Here is a 20,454-nt window from a genome sequence, read left to right on the forward strand (position 1 = left end):
TCAGTGGAGTGTCCAGCCAGATGGGAAGATTTTCCATAAAAAATAAAAGAAGAAAGAAAGAAAGAAAGAACTGAAGCCTGTTATAATGCCACAATATAAAACTACCTGTTTCTCCTGAACATCTGAGCATAAAAATACTCTGCAGCTGCAGTGGTTACCACAGCCAGTAAAATCAGAGAAATGAAACCGCAATCAGCTGATTAATAGAGTTGTACTGAAGTGAATACAAAACCTGATGTATTTTATAAACAGCACAGATCACTGTTTGAAGCGAAGCCTTTTGAAAGAGCTTTGTGATGCATCTGGCAAATAAGAATTATCTTTATAATTGATCATTTTATCCTAGTTTAGTACCCTGCAGTCAGTATACGTGTGATGACACTGTACACACAGATCTTATTCATGTACTGATTACTATTTACATTTTTCTTGTCTTCACTGTTTTATGTTCACTCTTATTTCTCATTAATAACTGGCAGTAGGTGTGCTGTGTCCTTCTGTTGCAGAAAAATAAGCTAAAATAAATACACAACCTTTTCCCTTCTGACAAGTCAATGCCTGAAATCATTATCTGGAAGGGGAACAACAGTTTATAACTTTTAAGTCTGTTTAGTCAGGTCCTGAGGAGTACTGCTGCATAGGTGGGAAAAAAGTTATGTAAAGCTTTCTGAGCCTCCAGAGGGAGCTGCACACAATCTGATAAATTGCCTGATGATGAGATGCCTGCTGCAGAGTTGCATTCTGGGTAATGTAGGCGCCAGGTTGACAGTAAGAAGAATGCATAAAATTAAAAAAATAAACACACCTAATGCATTTTTCTTTAATAATGATTTTATGTTCACTAATAATTTGCATTAAAAAAGGCTGACAATAGCAATACAATGAGACAAGCTCAATTGATCTGGAGTGAAAACAACAATAAAAAAAAAAAAGAGGAGAAAAACAGGAATCTGCGTCACTGGTAACTCACCATCATTTGAATCTGATGGCTTGGCTCACTTAACGTGTAATCCACATCTGACCCACAGTACTGCTTGAGACTGAATAGCTGAACATAATATTATATGCATTATGGTGCTTGTTTATAAACACAGTGATGAAAATATAAAATACAAACAGATTTATAACTGGCAGTGAAATAACAAGTTCATTTCAGTAGTTTTTAACTTATTTAACTGACCTCTGAAAGATAAACTGACCTACATTATTTTTTTTACAGTTTGAATAATAATGTTTGAATGTAAATAAAATAAAAGTTATTTCCTGGGTGAGTTGGCACTGAAAGGTTTAACATTTCCCATTAATATGTCTAAAAACAACTAAAACTATGTTACATATTGTGTTGATTTGTGTACTTACATTGTCCCTTATGTTCCCAACTGTGTTCAAACCCGGAGAAATCAGAAATTTTATTCAAGGTAACCGGCTAGTTGCTATAACTTCCGGGAAACACTGAAGAGTGAAGGAAGTTGGGAAACGTGACTAAACGTAACATGAATAAAACTTTTAATACAAACACTTCGACCGTGAACATGCTTTCTATCACGTCAGACAGATCTGGTGGTTGTTTAACAATGAAGACAACAACTCTCACCATATGTCACAACGTCATCAAACTACATCTTTTGTTACTGTTTTGATGTGGGAGACACATCTAGCAGCAGAAATGACAAACAAATATAATACGATTCAAACAGTATTGCTAACCTATGAACTGAACAGAGCCACATCATTTCACTACCTGTATAAACTGCTTGGCACTCTCAGCACAGCATTACAATCGTGTGTTTTTGTACAAAGCAAATTTATACATACTGAGTAAACACTTAGAAGTCACAGACTTCCAAGATTTTAAAATACCAGGTGTCACTGTTACAGCAATGTTGCATTCAGACGGTGTAAACTAAAATCACCTCAACAGTCCTGCATGTTTTCTCTCCATGCTAATGCTTCAGACTTCAATTTTAAAATGTCCTGCAATAAGGTGAAGTGTTACAATTTTCTAATTCTAACTTTTTAGTGGTGCAATTCATACTGGCCTCTTTCTAATAGTAAAACCCGTTTACGATAATAACTTGCTCATTTTAGGTTCATGATTATATTTTTCCCCCCAATAGTTTGACTGTTAAAACTAAACTAAACCAATAAACCTGTCCTTGAATCACACCGCTTGATTTATTATTCTACGGAATCATTTTCCTTCTCACACACCTACCACACTGCTAATATACGTACACAAATATAGATGCGAACCAGTAAAAACACAACATCAGTTACTCCATGAGGATGCATGAGGGGAAAAAAACCCTGTCTTTCCTCACATCATAGTGTAACATGTATGCTTGCACACCTTCCCTTCAGCATCCATTCCCCGAGTAACCGCCTACAGGTCTTTCTTGACCTCTGGCCGATTCTCTTCTGTCTTGTTGGGCTCTTTTTCGTTGGGGCTCAGCAGCTGTAGCAGTCCGTTCATGGCTTTTCTGATCTCAGCACCGAATTTATGGGCATCCTGTAGGGGAGACAGGCGATAAAAAATTAGAAGAAAAGTGTTTGTGTCAATCTAAATAATAACAGAGAAATTTTACACTTCACAACCTCGGTAAAAAAAATTTTTTTTCCCCCTCTCAACTCGTAAGTATGGATATCGATATCTGTCTCACAAATCCAGTACCAGCCTGACTGTAAGGCTTAGCACTCTTTTCCTTAGAAACAGTTACAAACTACAGAAGTAATACATATCACACATTACAGGGCATGCACATATTCTATTACTTGAAATACACATATCTTGTGTACTCTTTCTAAATAGAAGCAATTTCAAAAATGGTGTCCAGAAGACATAATGCGCAGCATAAAAATAAATATTCAGTCCTCGCACAGATGTTCCTGTCCCAAGATAAGGAGTTAATTTTGTTCACTTCTTATGCAGCATAAAATTACTACTTTCATTAAACTCACAGTGTCTGGACATGAGTGTTTGCACGCGATGTGGAAGTTCACATAATTTCCCAGAACTTGGTAGCACAACCCATAACCGTCATCAGCCACCTGAAAGAGATACAGACAACATTTATACTCTTGCTGTCTGCTTAATGAATATCACAACACTTTAAAAAAAGAACAACCTAAGTTGTATGTGTAATATTAAAAATATATGTTTATAATTTTACTGTCAAGACTGCAAAAAAGCATGGAATGGTATAGTTATTTCTCTAAAACTTAAGATAAGAAGGGTTGCTTCCACTGGAAAGAAACACTGAAGGAGTGTCTATTAATGTAAAAGCTACTGTATGGTGTAAAAGGAAAATGTAATCACATAGATAGTAAAGTTACTTGTCACAATGGCAGTGTACATTAATTCTAGTTTCCAGTTTAGCCATTAACTTAAACAGTTTAAGGACTGATGCGCTGAGGGCAACACTGACCGGACCAAAGCCCCCTCCACAGGAGACATACTCTGGGTGGTTGACCAAGTCAAACATATGTAGCTGCTGGAATGGAATCTGACTGGTGGACAGCCGCCAGGGCTCAGACAGCACCTGAAATACCCAAGAAGCCATCGCATCAGTTTGCTGAAGTCGCTGATCCAGTAAAGAGATAAATACTCATAATGAACTGGACAGTCTGATATAAATAAAGTGACAAACCTCTTTCAAGAAAGGAGACTCCACTCCGAGGTATTTGGACACCACGTAGAGGCAAAAGAGGTGTCTGTCGATGCCACCTCCAGTCATAGCCAAGCGGTAAAGATTCTGGTGCTTCTCTGACGCTGCGTGGAACAAACGCCTGCACACATCTGCTGCCTGGTGGAGAATGGCATGAGCGGCGTGACTGCTTGGCTTAGCACACATTAAAAATAGACACCGTATGAAGAAAATAGCAATTAGACATAATCATTAGTAATGTGGATTTATTTTCCTCAGAAAGCCTTAAATCATCCTCATTTTGAGTGACAAAAACCAATAGAAATCAAGAGACAGTTTCCGTGGTCTCACCTCTCCACCCTCCAGCGCTCGGACGAAGGCACTGCTCTCATTGGTACAGGAGCGAACAGTCTCGGTCCTGCCCTCCCTGAACAGACGGGTCATGGAGGCTTCATACGTCAAACAAAACTTCTTCCGGTTCTGGAACGCAAAAACAAAACTCACATGCAACAGATAATATTGACAGTCCAAAATTCACTGTGTCCAAATGTCCAAACTTAATGTAGCACAGAGCCAGTACGGACTGCCTTTGTGTTCACTGTGTTGTAACCATGCAGGTGTATATAGGTTAAATTTCTGAGGGAGGCTCACCCTGTAGTTGGCCAACTGAAGAGCCAACTGAACGAAGGCATCTGGACTGACTCGACACTTCTTGATCTTGTCTTTGCCAAAGTCTCTAAAGACAAAAACGTGGAAGTCCACATCGTCAGCCAGGGCCTGGGCCACTGCCAGAGACTGGGAGATCTGCTCCTCACACTGAAACAGACACATTCAAATGGTTAACATCAACAAGATAGAGACATCTGTAACCACTGTGGTTTCAAAAGAATAAGCCATGCTTCCACATTGTCACAAACAAAGAGCCAGCTTTTACCACCCCGTTGTGCATGTCACAAAGTACAATGCATGACAGTGTGTATACAACTGAAGCCTTAAATAAATACTTTCAGATTTTTGCAAATACGCTTATGAAGATATGAAGAGATACGAAGCTACAGTCGCTAAGCTGGAGTGTTTTTGTCAAAGTAAGGCTGCTCGGCAACAGCAGCAGCTCCAGGAAGTTATACTGCACTCAGACAAAAAAAAAATCCAAAACTGTGAAACCACAACATTTTGTTATTGGATTTCGGTTTGAGTATGATTAATCAAGCAAAAATGTCCAGGTGTTGGTATGGGTACTTTTTGACCTCTGGACTCTCTTTATGCTAAGCTAGGCTAACCACTTACTGGCAATATCTTCATAATTAGCATGCATAACATAAATTTGACATGACATAAATTTAAAATATGTTGACGTGTTACTTTAAAAATAAAGTGTTTTTCCTTATCCCAAGGCCAAAAAGGTTCAGATGGTTGGCGATTTCAGCATAAACCTGTGAGGCTATCACTGTGACAGACTAAATTAAAATACAATGTTTGCATGCTACAGTACCCACTTAAAATTGGAATAATCAAACTGGGAGTAATTGTGATCTTCTAATTTCAGTATGAGCTTAATGTGAATTATGATATGATGGTGATTAGCTTAAGGAATTAAGGGAAACGTGTGAATGGATAACTAACTTCTGGAGGGATTTCCCAGTTCAGCTTCTGTGGTTGTGGTAATGACGAATCCACTTCTCCTTTGCAGTGACCCTCTGCATTGTAACCGAGCTGGAAACAGTCGATGGCCAATGTGTGCTGGAAACACACAGCAATTGTCAGTGATAATCAAAACCAGATGACAACAGTTTGCAACCTACTTTTTGTTCATGTTCCTTACCTCCCATAAGTGTGCTAACACTGGTGCATCAGCCCATGAGTGCTCACAATTTAAGCCATTCTTTCCATTCTTGAAGTAAACCACCGAGAAGGACTTGTCAAACCACCTGAATGACAACCGAGATAAGAAATTTACAACAATTCAACAACAAAACATAAAAAGATAAGTTATTTAATTAATGTTCACACGACAGTGATACATTAAGTGTAAAATTACCTGTCATAACATTTCCCATGTAACAAAGATTTGGCATAGCGATCTAAACTAGCTGCCGGGTCATCTCCCATCATGCCCTGTTCATCATCATCCAGGGTCACAAAGAAGGCGGCTCTCTCAATGCAGTCCAGAGAGCGTTTATTGACCCCACTGCTGAAATACTTTGCCCTGGCTTTAGCCCATGGAATTCTGGGAGACATTGCAGAGGAAAACAATGATATTACATTAAAGGATGCGGTGTGCGGTTCAGCTCATGATATTTGAGCACTGGTGGCTTGTCAAACTGACCTCTCTCCAGCAGTCAGGGCCCCCAGTTTGGCCTCTCCTTTGGAAGGCAGTGAGGGGTCATCGAGGATCCTCTGAATTTGGAATTCAATCTCCCTGGGGGAAAGGAGTCTGCCTGCCTGGTACACCCTGAGACGAAAGTAGCGCCCCCTGTGGTATACCGCTATGTAGTCACTGTCCTGCCAATGTTGCAGAGTGTCTTCGCACATGAAAGAAAGGGGGTCGAAGAGGGGAAAGTGTAAAAAGGCATGTTGTGGAAACATGAATAAATCAGAGATGATGCACTAAATTTAGTGATGTGTGTGTGCCTTGTGCTTCTATTTAGCTTATTTTTATCTTCTATTTTATTTTACTCTTTTTAACTTTGTCTATTTATGTTGTCCTGTGTTTCTTTTCTTGATGCCTCTTTTGTCTTATGTAAAGCACTTTGAATTGAGATGTTGTTGAAAGGTGCTATAAATAAACTTGACTTCCCTTAGGCTTATTCAAAACCTCAGCATTTGGCCAGTCCTACTGACACAAGTTTCTCTTCTTCTTTAGCAATGCATTCATTCAAGTCAGTTTTTTTGTTGGGATTGCAGCAACTGAATACACATAAAGTCCTGTTGATAATAATTGCATAAACTTACACAATAAAAATATATATAATACGTATATATTATTACACACACACACTTTTAAACTAAAATCTGAATAGTTTGACAGTGTATACACTTTTGCCTGTAACATATTAGAACAGAAACAGAAGTATGTCCACTGAAGTGTCAGAATCCTTGAACCAGTCAACAAATACATTTGAGATGTGCTCCAGTGAAGTTACTCGCTGACCACAAACAGAATTTGCACTGGGAAGCTCAACAGTAAAACCTGTTTGAAAACAGAAACCTAGCTTTCAACATCCACTGGATTAAAGGCAAAAACACCACACACGGTAAGATGCCTGAGATTCTTTCACGACTTTCCCAACACACCCTGTTAAAACAACTCAGCATGTTTCCAGAACCAAAAGGATGCATGTCATGCAGAGTGTCATGGGATGTGTGTTGTATGTACTACTCTACAAATCATCACCACAAAGCTGAATGAATAAGGTCTGACACTTGACACACCGGCGCGCACTTTACTTTACTGAATTCATATGAACAATGGAACATGTTCAACTTCACAATACAACTCCAATAGATAGTTTAAGGTTGACATAGCCTTCCTTGTGCTGCCAGGTTGACTAGCTCTAAACAGATCCTTTAAGGCCTCTTTAACAAATGGAGGAAGTAAGACATACAGTAAGAGGTATGTTTAAGTAAATCAGTGGTGCAATACTGAATGCAAGGATGTAAATTTGTGTTCCTTTTCAGTAAAATGATGTACAGTAAAAAGTGTTATGTACATTTATATTGTTATTATACTGGTTTGACATTTAGTGATCTAAAACTAGGATTGGGCTAAAAATATAAATACTACCTGTTATTGTTCCAGGGATTCGACAAGTGTCAAACATCCGCTCAAATTGATAGGAACAGCAAGGGACTGCAGACCTCAACAACCACTGAGCAGGATAACGAAGGATGGACCAGTACAAAAAACAAAGTAAGGGAGAGAAAGTGTGGTAACAAAAAGGATGACAGAAAAGAAATAAATGAGGGATGGGATGAAAGAGAACCAGGGGAGAGAGGAAGGAAAAGAAGAGAAAACAAATTGTGTGGGCAGAAGAAGACAGACATCAGTTAGATGTGGACCTTTTCCAGAAACCCAGACAGACCTGAGATGAGACCAGAAGGTAAGAAGAGACAGATGAGAGATGACAGGATGGGCTGTACAGCAGACATATTATGACTCAGTGAATCACGACACCATGCTTCAGAAGACCACACACAAAAACACATACTGTCTTTCACACAATTTTCTATCCCACACTTAAACTCCAGAGGGGTCAGACACCTTCAGTATGCCTCATCATCTCTGAAGCAGTGGTATGTTAGCAGTGTTCACTATTAGTCAGAAACTGGTGCGGGCTTTTTTGTTGAAGCCAACCGCTCATGTTCAGGCAGTGTTGTGTATCGGCACTGTGTGAAACATCACTTTGTCTGTGTGTGTACATGTCAGTCTCTTTACCGGTCTCCTCTCCAGGAGTGCGTGTGGTGTTGAATATCCTCTCACACTGAGCTGAACACAGAGGAATGACAGTGCCTGGTATACGACTCTGGGAAACGGAGAGGAGGAGGAGACAAAGGCAAGGGCACAGAGAGAAGAATAGAGGAGAGTGGAGGAAACGGAGAGTCAAGCAAAAGGAGGGAGAGAGAGGAAATGGGGGAGGTAAAAAAAATAAGATAAAAAAAGGGAAATCAAGCAAGCGAAAGTGGTTGAAAGGAGTACAAAAGGAAGGGGTGAAAGATGAGCATAGCATGTGTACATCAAGGAAATGTCTTCACACAAACTTCAAAACAAAATAAAATGAACAGAGATGCACATTCTATCATATCACAGTCAAGACACACAAACACTGATGGACGGATGGATGTTACTCACACATTCAAAGTCTCATACATTTCCATGTTCTCTTATTATTTACCAGAACATAATATTTTGAGGTTCCACAAAGAAATATCCCACTGTCTCAAAATTCGAGACATTTGATTGACAAGTTATCTGCTGCTCTCTGCTCTGTGAATATGAAGCAGCTAAGTTTGACCGGCGGGTAAACTCACAGGTTTAAGCTCTTCTTTGTTGAGTTTGCGGCGGTATAGGAAGAATGCATGAATTTGGTTGCCTGCCCTGGCCGCCTGGATGGGTGTCGGTGTCACATGCAAGAAGTCCTGGGGAGAGAACAAACCGCGACAGGAAGTCAGGAAGAGGACAAACAAAAATTATTCCTAAGTACGCCTGGGATTGCAGAATCAAGATAGTGACACTTTCTTGGAGGTTGTGCATGAGTAGCAATCTTCTCTTACTCATTATTACTACTATGGTTCCCTTTATCAGCTAGTAAAGGAGTGTTTATGTAATAAACATTTTTAGAAGCCATGTCTAAATAACACATTTAGATTCATATTACTGTGTGGAGTGAACAAACATTGTCAGTTAACTTTTCCAGGATGAATAAAAGGCATAAACAAGAACACCTGTCTTAGTCCAACAAGCAGTAACACACGGTTATAAATGTTATTTTTCTCTCCTCATGACAAACAAACGGCTACAAATGATTCACAGAATGAGTCCTTAAATATCTTAAATGGAGTAAAAAGAATAAAATAACCTATAAGGTCTGGTACAGTCAACATGTCCAACATTAAACAGTCACTCCAAAGTGAAGACTACACCGTGTTAGACTGGAAATTTCAGACCAAAAAGATAAAGGTTTTCATACCATGCCGTAATAGTTACTGTTGACCATTATTGGGCTCCGGCTGCGTAGATAAACATATTCCTCCCACCAGTCACTAACCTGAAGATTAAAAACAAACAGACAGACAGAATCTTTGTGAGGAGGTGAATATTGTGGCCAACTGGCATCACTTGCATATTCAGACAGGATAAATAATTCAAACCACAGAACTTCACAAAGATATACATTGTTAATGGAATTTCCTTTGGACTGCTTTGGACATGTAAGAGATGTTTTGAACTAGCCACACTTAACCAGAGCATTGTGGTCAACCACTTACGTAGTTGGCGGACCAGAGAGCTTTGAGTTTGAGGTACCACTGCAGGCGATTACCGAGGCTGCTCTCAAACTCTGTGGCCAGCTTGGTCATGCGTTCATATTCCGTATCATCCAACAGTGGACGCACCGATTCCAAGTACTAAACAAAACAGATGTGAAAAATAAAAAATAAAATACACATTTCAACCAGCTGAGCAACAAGCATCATTCAGTAGAAATAAAATGGTGGTCTGCTAAAAGACAGAAACACAGAAAGAGGTTAGCAGATTACTGAATTAACATAAATTAACACCCACAGTTGGTGATGTGGGCAAGTCTTCTACCATCCAATTCTGCTGATATAATACCAAATCTCTTTTCCATTCTATCCTCTCTCATCTGTCAAATATATCTTAGTTCAAAAGAGTAGATACCTTGAATTTCTTATACATTTCTCAGCTAGCTTGCAGCCAGATAAAAAACAAAACAACAACAAACAAAAAAACACTCAAGATAATAAAGGAAATTTGGAGCAACAGAGGCAGAAAATGATGAATGTGAGAAAGTGATCCATCTGTTTCATGGTCGGTAATCAGCGTGTCATTTCTTCTGCTTTGTGCGACAACTCACCCTCTTGACGGTGTCCTTGACGGCAGGCACAGGCAGGTTTGGCAACGAACCCTGGTAGCTGTAGAGCAGAGGCTTTCTGCCAGAAAAGATCCGCACCAGCGCCTGGCATAGAAACACAAGCATTCAAAAAAAACACACTCAAAATACCAAAGTCAGGACATACCTAGGGCTAATTATTTTTCTTCAATTAGTTAGCAGTATATCATATGTCATAAAAATCTGTGATTACAAAAAGAGCAGTGAAAATACTTCAATTCATTTGTTGTTCAGCTTACTTACTGACTGACTCCCATTTTCCTCTGATTTATTGCTTTACTTTATGTTACTGGAAACATTTGAACAAGAGAACCTTGTTCACTGTAGAAGCACATTAAACAGTGTTTTCTTGAAGCCAGGGCCTAGCTATAGACATATAGACTATAACCACACTGTACAGGGGCCCGTGACTAGCTGTAGAGCAGAGTATTTTTTTTTTTGAATGCTTGGAGCGTGGCCCCGCCAGGTTACGAGTTGGATTTTGTCAGTTACATGGTAAAAATGCTTGCATAGTCATCAACAGTAGACTCCCAGCTCTCCTCATACCATTATGTTTCTACTGTAATGGTGTCACTCAATAGTTTTACTCACAAACATCTGAAGCAAAGTATAAAAATTTAATTTAATTCCACAATTGTCTTTGGTGTTCGAATCACATAGCCTAAATATGAAATGAGGATTACTGGGTAATATGTGTGTGGCTGCCCAATCTTAAGTTTCTATTTGATCACGTGACAAGACTCCAGAATCCGAGTGAAACGTAAAAATCTGACAAGTAGACTAGCAGAGCAGACGTGCAAGCTAGCAGTCTTGACGTTCAAACATAAAAGTTGCTGCAAGAAGAAACAAATAACAGGAGAGGGTCTCAAAGCTCCCAAGTAACATTGTTTTGGTTTTTTTACTAAAGGACATTGCTGTTTAAAAGGCGGTCATCATTCTATGGACAAGTCTCCGCCGAGCACCTGTTTGATTGTGTGGACGTGCTTGTGGGTATTAAACTGTGTGCGCCTGAGCTGGCCTGGTTTCAGAACATGGTGTTGTTTATAAGTAGGCCGCTTTTCTTTCATATTTACCATAATCTCTTGCCTCTCTGTCGAAGAGGAATTTGGTTGCTGTGATTTGGGAGATTACTGTAGTGAAAATACCTGAAAAAGTCAGCGTCATTTCAGCACAGTGGATATTTCCCCTGCACTCGGCTGTTTGTAGTGACGTTTCAGGATTTCTTTCACTCTTTTTTTTCCACAATGACAGCAATGGCCAGCTCCTTATAACTTTGTCTTTGACTTCTGTACTTTGCAAATACAATAGTCTAGGTGACACATTCCAACTCTAAAATCCATCACATGATGGTACTTCAGATTGGTGCGTCCAGGTACGTGTTGGAGACGCACACAAAGAGAACTGTTTAAATTTAATATGTTAATATAGAAAGAAACTGATTTAAGGAGCTTTAAATTAAGTAGGTTAGGAATTTACTGCATATAATCTTAGCAGTTGTTAAACCCTGTACAATGAGGAAACAAGGCATACAAAAAAAAGGTTCCCTTCTAGACACGAACACAGAGTGTGTGCACTTGTGTGCTTCCTAACTGTGGAGCCAAAGGGCCCATCATAACAGCCTGCACTGGAGCCCATTGTTACTTCCTTACGCCACTGCTTGCAGCATAAAACACAAACATTTTGTAGTATGTTACAACATAAAATAATTTTGCTTCTCCAATCCAAAAATACAGTAACAAACAAATATGATGAGCTTTAGATTCCTTTATATTACACAGTACTAGTTGTATTTTTGACAGCATATAAAAGTGTCACAGAACTGGGGGACAGTGAAAAGTATGGTTAGTTTACAGTAAAAAGTAGGGCTGAACGGTTAATCGTTTTCAAATCAAAACTGCGATTTGAAAGAACACGATTAGCTAATCGTGAAGAGGGCGATTAAAATGTAGGTTAATTATACAGCGCATCTGACCCGTTTTAAACAGTCGTGCAGTTACAGATTCCGTTGTCCTTGTGTGACAGACTTGCTAACTAATCACAAGTGCCATACGCCTCCTGTTACTGTCCTACCCCACAATCAGAGCGGGCACAGGGCGTGTACATTTTACAAGAACAAATGAAACTGGAAGAAAACGTGGGATCGTGGCGTCAGCTGAACAGACACAGGCAGCGGCCGTGCCGCGGTTTTGTCCAGCGTAACTCACACTGAAGTGTTTCAGCAGAGTGTTTAGCCTGCCCTACGTTGCTGACGTGCTGTTAATTTGTCATTTTGTGTGCTTCAACTATGGATAACAGCTCTCTGTGAGCCCATTGCGTTCCACTCTGTGCAGGCTACATATCCCACATGGAGGATTTCAGAATAAGAGCGTTCTGCCAGACTAATGTTGCTGACTTGTTCAGATTTTGTTAATCTGTTCAGCTGTCCTTGATTTTTGTGCTTCTATCATGATTAGGTAGGCTACGTAGTTTAATTGTTTTTTTTGTTGATATACGATCGGGAGTCTACACAGGGTGTTTTATTTTGAAAAACATGGCTTCCGTCAAAAATAGACTGGCAGTAAATATTTAACTTTAGCGGAACGTTTTAAAAAATAATCGCAAATTGAATCGTAATCAAAATATCTGGCAGAAAAATCGCAAGCACAAAAAGTGTGAAACAACACTGACCACCCAGACTTTGGTGGTGTTGGACATCTTGCCGTGCTGTTCAAACATCCAGCGGTGGTAAGAGAGGAGCTGTTTAAGGCACAGGCGCATGGTGAAGATGAGCAAGAGCCATAGCATGGTGCTGAAGAGGACTGCTGACACCAACGCCTGGCACTGGGTACTCATAGACTGGCTGGGAATGGTGGGAGAAGATAGATGCATAAAGGGGAAAGACAACAATGAGCGACAAATAAAGGAATTTAAAAAAAGAAATTAAAGGAAAATGAACAAGCAAAGAAATCACACACATGAATGGATGGGACTAACAAGATATATGTTTATTTAAATTACAAGAGCTAGCTGTTTCACAATGGTAATATCATGCTAGATATTCTCTAATAAATTTCCAATTTCTGTCAAAGTAAGTAAACGCAAAACTGGTTTATATTAAAGGAACAGTAGAAAAGAGAAAGGATTTAGAGGGAGGAACATATTTCACAGATGAGACAAAAAGAAACATAAAAAAGGATATAATTACGGAAGACTTTGAAAAAGGAATTATGGGAAAGGTTAGGGCCTGTTTACAAAACATGATACATCTAGAGATACTGCACACCACTCTGTGTCACAATGTAGCCTACAATCAGGGAAAAGATTAATCATTAACTTTAACCATGTCATGGAGTTACCTGACTGGCAGGTGTTCCTGTATCTTGGCTATGAGTCCCATGGAGGGGTCGGAGCGAGTATACATAGTAGTCAGGATTGCTATGACCACAAAGAGCCAGGAGGAAGGACTAGCAGGATATACCCCTGTTACCACACTGTTCTGTTAATGTGAGAGAAAAGAGATTGATTTCAAATCCCATTCTTCCTGTTTACAACATGCGCGCTGATAATTAGGTTATGATCAGATTAAGCTAATAAATGACATGTAAAAGCTCAATTCTGGCTGTCTTAACTGCATTCAGCTCAGTGCCAGACATTACTGGGAATTTAACTGTTAGTTTAAGGCTTTTGCATGTCCGACTTGGTATGAAACACATCAAACACCACTTTAATTCTTATTAACATTGATTCTGAAAATGAAAGAGTGACGGTAATGTGGGTCAAACTAACACGAGGATTTCCACATCCTGGGAGTGTGTCATATTGTGTGCCATTAATTATTGATTGATGATTAAGTCCACACATTACGAGAGGAAAAAAAACTCAGAGCAAGCTATTTCAGATTGAAGTTTAATCCACTAAATTAATGGTTCGGAATCAGAACAAAGCTGTAGCATCAATCTCATAGCTAGCTTGATAGAGTAGAGAATACGTGATTCGGTAGACAGCAGTGTTGGAATGTAACTAAGTACCTTTACTCAAGTACTGTACTTTTGTACAATTCTGAAGTACTTGTACTTTGGAGTACTTCCATTTTACAATACAAAACAAAAAACTAAACATATTTTAAATAAAGTATTATATACCATATAAAAGGCAGCAATTAAAATACCAGTTAAAAACTCTCTTTTAAAAATGTACTTTTATCAGAAGGCATATCCTGATTTCATCTGAGCTGCCTGTTTTATCTTAAGGTTTTTATTTTAGCTATATAAAGTTGCTATTTGTTCTAGTCTTATTCTTTAAGCTGATGATACATGGGGCAACTTTTTGAGCAATATTGCTGGGCAATCTCGCTAGTGGCAAGTCCGACTATGTTTTGAACGGATAGCGGCGGGGCGGGCCGGGTGGCGGAGTGATGGGGGAAGGGCATTACGCTAGTAATCTTTACTCATTAACATTGACAGCAACATTGCCCAGCACCATTGCTCTAAAAGTTGCTCTGTGTATCATCAGCTTTATAGTCAGCCTGTTTTACTTATTCACTTACTTGTGATTTACCATTTTTTTTTTTTTTACCTTGTCCTCATGTATGTAATCTTCTATGGTTGTGTTTCGTGACCTTTTTTTCAGTGCTGTATAAATACAGTTCTTCTTATTATATTATTAATAGACTACAATTACAACAATTAAAGACAACAACTAAAAATTACCACTCCTGCATACAGCCTCTTTCAGTGTTTCAATAACTGGGGTACTGAAAGTACAAGTCACTTTTACGTTTGCCACTTTCAAGTGTATTCTTGCAAAGGAGCAAACTACAAACCTGCAAATTGAAAAGAACGAACAGAAAATGAATGAAAACACAGAAACCATTATATGGACAGGCCGAAAAAACAGAGTACTTAAGATTCCTCAATATTTAGCTCTGACACAGATGCAAGTGCTTACGTGCAGAGAGGAGGAAAAACAGTAATAAGAAGGAGGAAGACACACATGCCTGTGTTGTTTAGATGGTTTAGACATATGACTAAACGAAACACACAACAAGTGTAACAGCCAGAGAGGACATACCTTGAGTCTGATGATCCGCTTCTTCCAGGAGCGCACACCAGAGAGGTAGATCTCAGTGAGGGCTTGGTGAGACAGCTGAAGATCAATGCCCTCTGCAGTGACGGTGAACTGGAAGGCCACCGCCTGGTGGGCTTCTGCCATGGTTACTGTGCACGAGGAGAGTGACTGACAGGGAGACAGAGCAAAAGAGAGGGGGAAAAACGGTCAATTTAAATAGTCAGCCAACAACTTAAAGCACAGTTAGACAGTAAGGATTGCCCGGGGCAAATGAAATTCCAAGTTGGGCAAGTAAATCTTAGCAATTCACTTGCCCGCTCGAATTAGATGAAAAGGGTCCATCTCTGGTGGTAAGGGTGTGTGTGTTGCTTCGTATCTATGAGACACTGTGACCTCATTCTGATTAATTGACTTTATTATTTATAAAGATTAAACATGACAACTAACTTTAGTCTGTAGTGGTTATTTGATAACCGCTAAAAAATAAAACAATTTGAATAGTGGCAAGTAAAAACTGACTTTTTGCAAGTACATTTCTGACCTACTTGCCCAGCCGGGCAACACTGAATCCTGCCTAAAGGCAAGAAGGAGTGTGTGAAACCTGTATAAATGTCTGGTGTTGCAGATTATTGGCAGTATAAACATACAGGATTAGCCCAAAGTCACACGGTCTTTCAGATTTAACACAATTGTATTAGACCTAGGTGTAATATATGGCGCAAGGTTGCTAATTCAAGCTTTTGTCAGACAATAAAGATAATTGATGGCTTGACTGTTAAAGTAAAAGGTATTACTTTGACAGCTTTCTCCGTTATGATGTAGAGAAAGTCCTGCCTGCTCTTGGGAGTTTGTAGTTAGAAACAATACCAACACTGTCAACTGTGACATTTAGGTCCAATGGGGGCAGTTTACAGGGGCATCTACAAGGGCATGTGGGTAAAAGCTGCATTTTTTACTATGAAATGACCCACTTAATAACAGCACACTGAGAACTACATGCAAGCTGTCAACAAGAAACTATCAAACAAAAAGAACAATGTAAACGGCCAGCTGCAACATCCTTTATTCTTTGTGAAATGTGATCACCATTCATACATAAAACTGCAGTGCAGCAGCTGGCAACAGGTGCTGTGAAGGGACTTACAGATGATTCATCAAACTAATGATGAATTGCAAAAGTTGAGTGTGTGTGCATGCCTGGCGAAGCACATCCATCTTATGCGAGAGCAATTTTAAGAGAAGCTCAATAGAGAAACATTATTTATGCATCCTTTTCAAATGCAAAGTCAGCTTGAAATTGATACAGTTTGATGGCAAAGCGCTGACTGGCTGCTGAAGTGATCAGGTATTTTTGTCTGAGGCAATAACTGCTCCTCTTCACAAAGAGAATTGATTTTCCTCCATAAATAGGCTATGGTTAAAGCCCTGAGGCGTAGTCGCTCTGACACTGGACCGCACCCCTGTGGAGGCCACGCCTGCTCTTGTTGTGTTTAAATAGGGCACGCGCGCGCGCGCGCACACACACACACACACACACACACACACACAGGTCCCATTGAGATTCTGCTCTTTAGGTCAGATCTGGCAGATACAGTCGTGCTTGTGCCAAGGACTAACAGCAGTACATTCAGCCGCTTTCTTTCAGTGCCAACACAGACACAACACACCTGCTCAACTCAGTGCTGACTGCGCGCGCACCCCCCCCAAAGGAGTCACTTTATGCTGGTCCCACTAAATGTTATTGCCTATATCCCTCTCACTGGAATTCATGTTTTGAGAGCTTACTCTGTATTGACAGTGAAGTAATCCTTACAATCTTTGCAACTTTGATTCCCAATTCACATAGAGCTTATGCCTTTACAGCTATGTTATAAAAAAAAGAATACCATTGACAATGATAAAGCTTAACAATGATATTTTTGATTAGGCTACAGATATAGTATGAGAGAACAGAGTCATAAATAGGGGGACTGATGTATGAATAGCAGTCTGCTCAAAGAGGTTTTTCTGAAAAACTGACTGAACCCTTTACTTTTTTTTATTACTTGCTTGATATAAGGATTAAACTACAATTTAAAAAACTTTGTGGAAAACTTACAGACGGAAGGCACGCAGATCAACAGTAGAGTGCGTTCAGAGCAGGAAGGGAGGAAAGAGGAAGGCAGGACCAGTGTGTGTAAACTAGGTGAAAGGTCAACAGCTCTGCGGTGTTCAGAAAACTGGAAAAGTATAAGCAAACAAAATCCTATAACAACATACAGACTACAGATTGGTTTGTTCATGTGAGATAGATTAAACAACCAAAGTAAAAAAGAATAAATCTGAACTTCAGCCATTATATAAACTGATGACATTTAATTCCATGAATTTAATTCCCATGTTCTATTGTTTGACTATATTCTCTTCACGATGAAGTAGATGGGGGAGTTTGTGACCCTCGGGGCGATGGGGGGGGGGGGGCAGTTTCAGAATAAAGACTAACTGAAAAGTAAAGAATGAAGAGTTACTGGCTTCACATAGCAAAAGACATATTCACAGTGTTTCTGTAAGCTCTGCCTTATCATAACTTTGTTTGACAAACCTTTTCCTGCCAGTCTGGGACGACAAGTAAGGAAAGAGCAGGCTCAAATGTGCAAAAATTTGAAATAGTAATTAATATCTAACATGCATACATATAAAAAGCATATTCAAAAATGATAATCTCTTTATCCCACCAACATATTTAACATACAACTAACTGGAGTCCCTGTGGACCCCAAGAATAATCTACTGTAGGAAACAACCATAACAGCAAAATAACTCAATTAACTCAATTTTATTCTCAAACCTGTTATTAATGTCATCTGAAAAAAAAACAGGTTATTATTATGTTAAGTTACAGTTAATTTGCATATTGTGCCATAATACAAATTGGACCTTTTAAACCCAAATACAATCCGCATTAGTACTTAAAACCTTATTTAACATCCTTTGATTTTGATATAATTTAGTTTTCATGATGATTTAAAGTTAAAGTAGGTCCAATGTCAAACATGAACTCAATAAATAGTACCATCTATTAAACATGCACAGGCTGAATATGGTGCTTTTGACTGGATTCCCTCAGGACCCCAGTACAGTGATTTGTAAAAGCACTAATTAAGACAAGAGACAGAAAACAATGATATGAATGCACAACCTTAACAACTGACAGCCATGACTATTAGCCAAGGTTATTTGCTGGGCACTGTGGATATGTAATCTGTCCCAATCCCAATATTTGATCTGTTTTTTTAGACAAAATCACACACACACACTTGTCTAGCAATATTAAGTAAGCAGGTCATCAATCAATGGTCATGAGACAGATGTTGCTTTATCAGGTTTTCTCCAGTTGAAAAGCCAAAGCCTTATCTTGTCACAACTTTAAATCCCCATGCTCAGCTCTCCAGCTCATGCCAGATTCTTCTTTTTAATCAATTTTAAGGCATGTGATCACAGCACTAGAATTGACTTTCTTCACTGGTCACATGTAGGTTTAGATTAGTGATTATGAAATTTCACTTACAACATTGTTCCTCTTTGTTAAAGTAATGTTGGCCTCTTAAGAGCCTGACATCCCCAGGTAGGGCATTCATTGTTGTTCTTAAAACATGCCTCATACCTCGGTCTTCACTGTCCATCACCTCTAAATCAATTAATCAAACTTTATGATACTTACAAATACACAATGCCTTTGTTTTGGAGAGTTGTATTTTAAATAAATGTATTCTTCTTCAATGGAGGAATTAAAGGGTGTACACTGGTATGTCAGCAGAGTCTAAGCTTACAGCAGTCTCTTGCTGATCACAAACATATTGTGTGGATTATCATATCATATCAAAATTATCATGAGTGGTAAAATCCTTGGCATCCACACATTTCAACTCCACAGAACTTGAAAGTTTCACTAACGTTAAGCCACTGTAAGCCAGTGTCTTACTTATTGTCAGTGTTTTATGAGGCAGGACTGTACATGCACTGCATGACTTTATTAATGATAGGCTTTTATGATAGGCCGACTTCTAAAATGAAACAAACAAAGCAAACAGGGGTTGTAGCTAACGTTAGCTAACAATTGCATCTTAGTAAAAACTAACGCTAAGAAACGTGAACATGAAGTAAAATTTAATTCAGCAGTAGTAACACTCGTTACGTTCATACGAATCATGTTTACGTACTTAATTATTAAGCTCGTATTATTATTACATCTAAAGGCGCCACAATTATGTTAGCTGCGATGCTACCATTATGGAAAGCTAATTAATGGACGTTAACGCTAGCTGACGGTTTAAATACAGCAGGTTTGAAAATGAACGCTAGCTGATGCTAGTGATGGCTAACCGCCCAGTCCATTATGTAGTTAGCTGCACACAAACGGCTGCTGATGCGGCTCCTGAACGTCCATGGAAAGATGCGACAGTTTGTTGCAACGCAGTAAACACTGTCAGAACCCTGATAGCATACCTGTTGTTGCTGTTGCTCACGGGGGCGAAATGTCGGTGTCAATGTAGAGTAGCAGAAACCGACTTGTAACTTCCAACGTCGATCGAGTCCCCGGTGCCAGTTACTTTAGCCTCGGTCCTCCGCTCGACTGAACTGTACAACAGATGCTCCCGCCTGGATGGAGCTGGTGCTGCATTCAGCGACTGTCGAAAATATCGCTATCATGCAGTGGTAGTGAGTTTTCTAATGCCTGAGCATATACGTTTAAGGGGCGGAGATTTATGGGTGATTTTGTCAACATGTCATTGTAAAGTTGGTATGTTCTGGTGGTGAGTTTTTGATGTTGATAAAGTAACCTCATCTGCGTGACCATGAGATGAGCTCAGTCCGCTGAGAAAAAGCCTAATATGCGGTTGAAAGCTCCAAAAACAACAAATCAGATTTGATTGAAAGCTCCAGGGAAAGCTAGTAAGCAGATATTGAGTTGTTTTGATGTAAAATTGTACTATTATATTATTTGATATGACAGCAGATAATTCAAGTAATTTTTGCATCCAGATGGTAAAACTATCTAAAGCAGATTTTTGGGGGCATTAGCGCAAGGTAAAAGAAACAGCCACTTAAAATGAACAGACACCTTTTTTAAGGCAGAAAGTAAATCGACACAAACA

General features: G+C 39.3%; 1 protein-coding gene across 2 annotated transcripts; it reads right to left on the reverse strand.

The window, feature by feature from the left end:
* Positions 1-813: 813 nt before the first annotated feature.
* Positions 814-19,985, reverse strand: LOC123982660 (carnitine O-palmitoyltransferase 1, liver isoform-like). Of its 2 annotated transcripts, XM_046068348.1 has the most exons (20): positions 19,805-19,985; positions 17,418-17,538; positions 15,323-15,487; positions 13,609-13,748; positions 12,941-13,112; positions 10,238-10,339; positions 9,630-9,767; positions 9,332-9,409; positions 8,673-8,780; positions 8,080-8,167; positions 5,971-6,166; positions 5,683-5,871; positions 5,467-5,572; positions 5,268-5,384; positions 4,296-4,460; positions 3,996-4,124; positions 3,648-3,803; positions 3,426-3,539; positions 2,959-3,048; positions 814-2,509 (listed from the first exon to the last, which is right to left on the reverse strand). In XM_046068348.1, the coding sequence occupies exons 3-20, from the start codon at positions 15,461-15,463 to the stop codon at positions 2,384-2,386; spliced, it is 2,355 nt and encodes a 784-aa protein (XP_045924304.1). In that variant the 5' UTR covers positions 15,464-15,487; positions 17,418-17,538; positions 19,805-19,985; the 3' UTR covers positions 814-2,383. The 2 variants fall into 2 exon arrangements, with proteins under 2 accessions (XP_045924304.1, XP_045924305.1); XM_046068349.1 differs by lacking the exon at positions 17,418-17,538.
* Positions 19,986-20,454: the final 469 nt, after the last annotated feature.

Source organism: Micropterus dolomieu, linkage group LG14 (assembly GCF_021292245.1).
Source record: "Micropterus dolomieu isolate WLL.071019.BEF.003 ecotype Adirondacks linkage group LG14, ASM2129224v1, whole genome shotgun sequence".
Lineage (NCBI taxonomy): Eukaryota > Metazoa > Chordata > Actinopteri > Centrarchiformes > Centrarchidae > Micropterus > Micropterus dolomieu.

Excerpts from the sequence above, each read along its gene's own strand:
- LOC123982660 (XM_046068349.1), bottom strand. The coding sequence starts at position 15,463 with ATGGCAGAAGCCCACCAGGCGGTGGCCTTCCAGTTCACCGTCACTGCA. Across the intron at positions 8,168-8,672 it reads ACAAAGAAGAGCTTAAACCT|AGTCGTATACCAGGCACTGT; the intron begins GTGAGTTTACCC and ends TCCGTTTCCCAG. Across the intron at positions 2,510-2,958 it reads AACACTCATGTCCAGACACT|GATGCCCATAAATTCGGTGC; the intron begins GTGAGTTTAATG and ends TCTCCCCTACAG.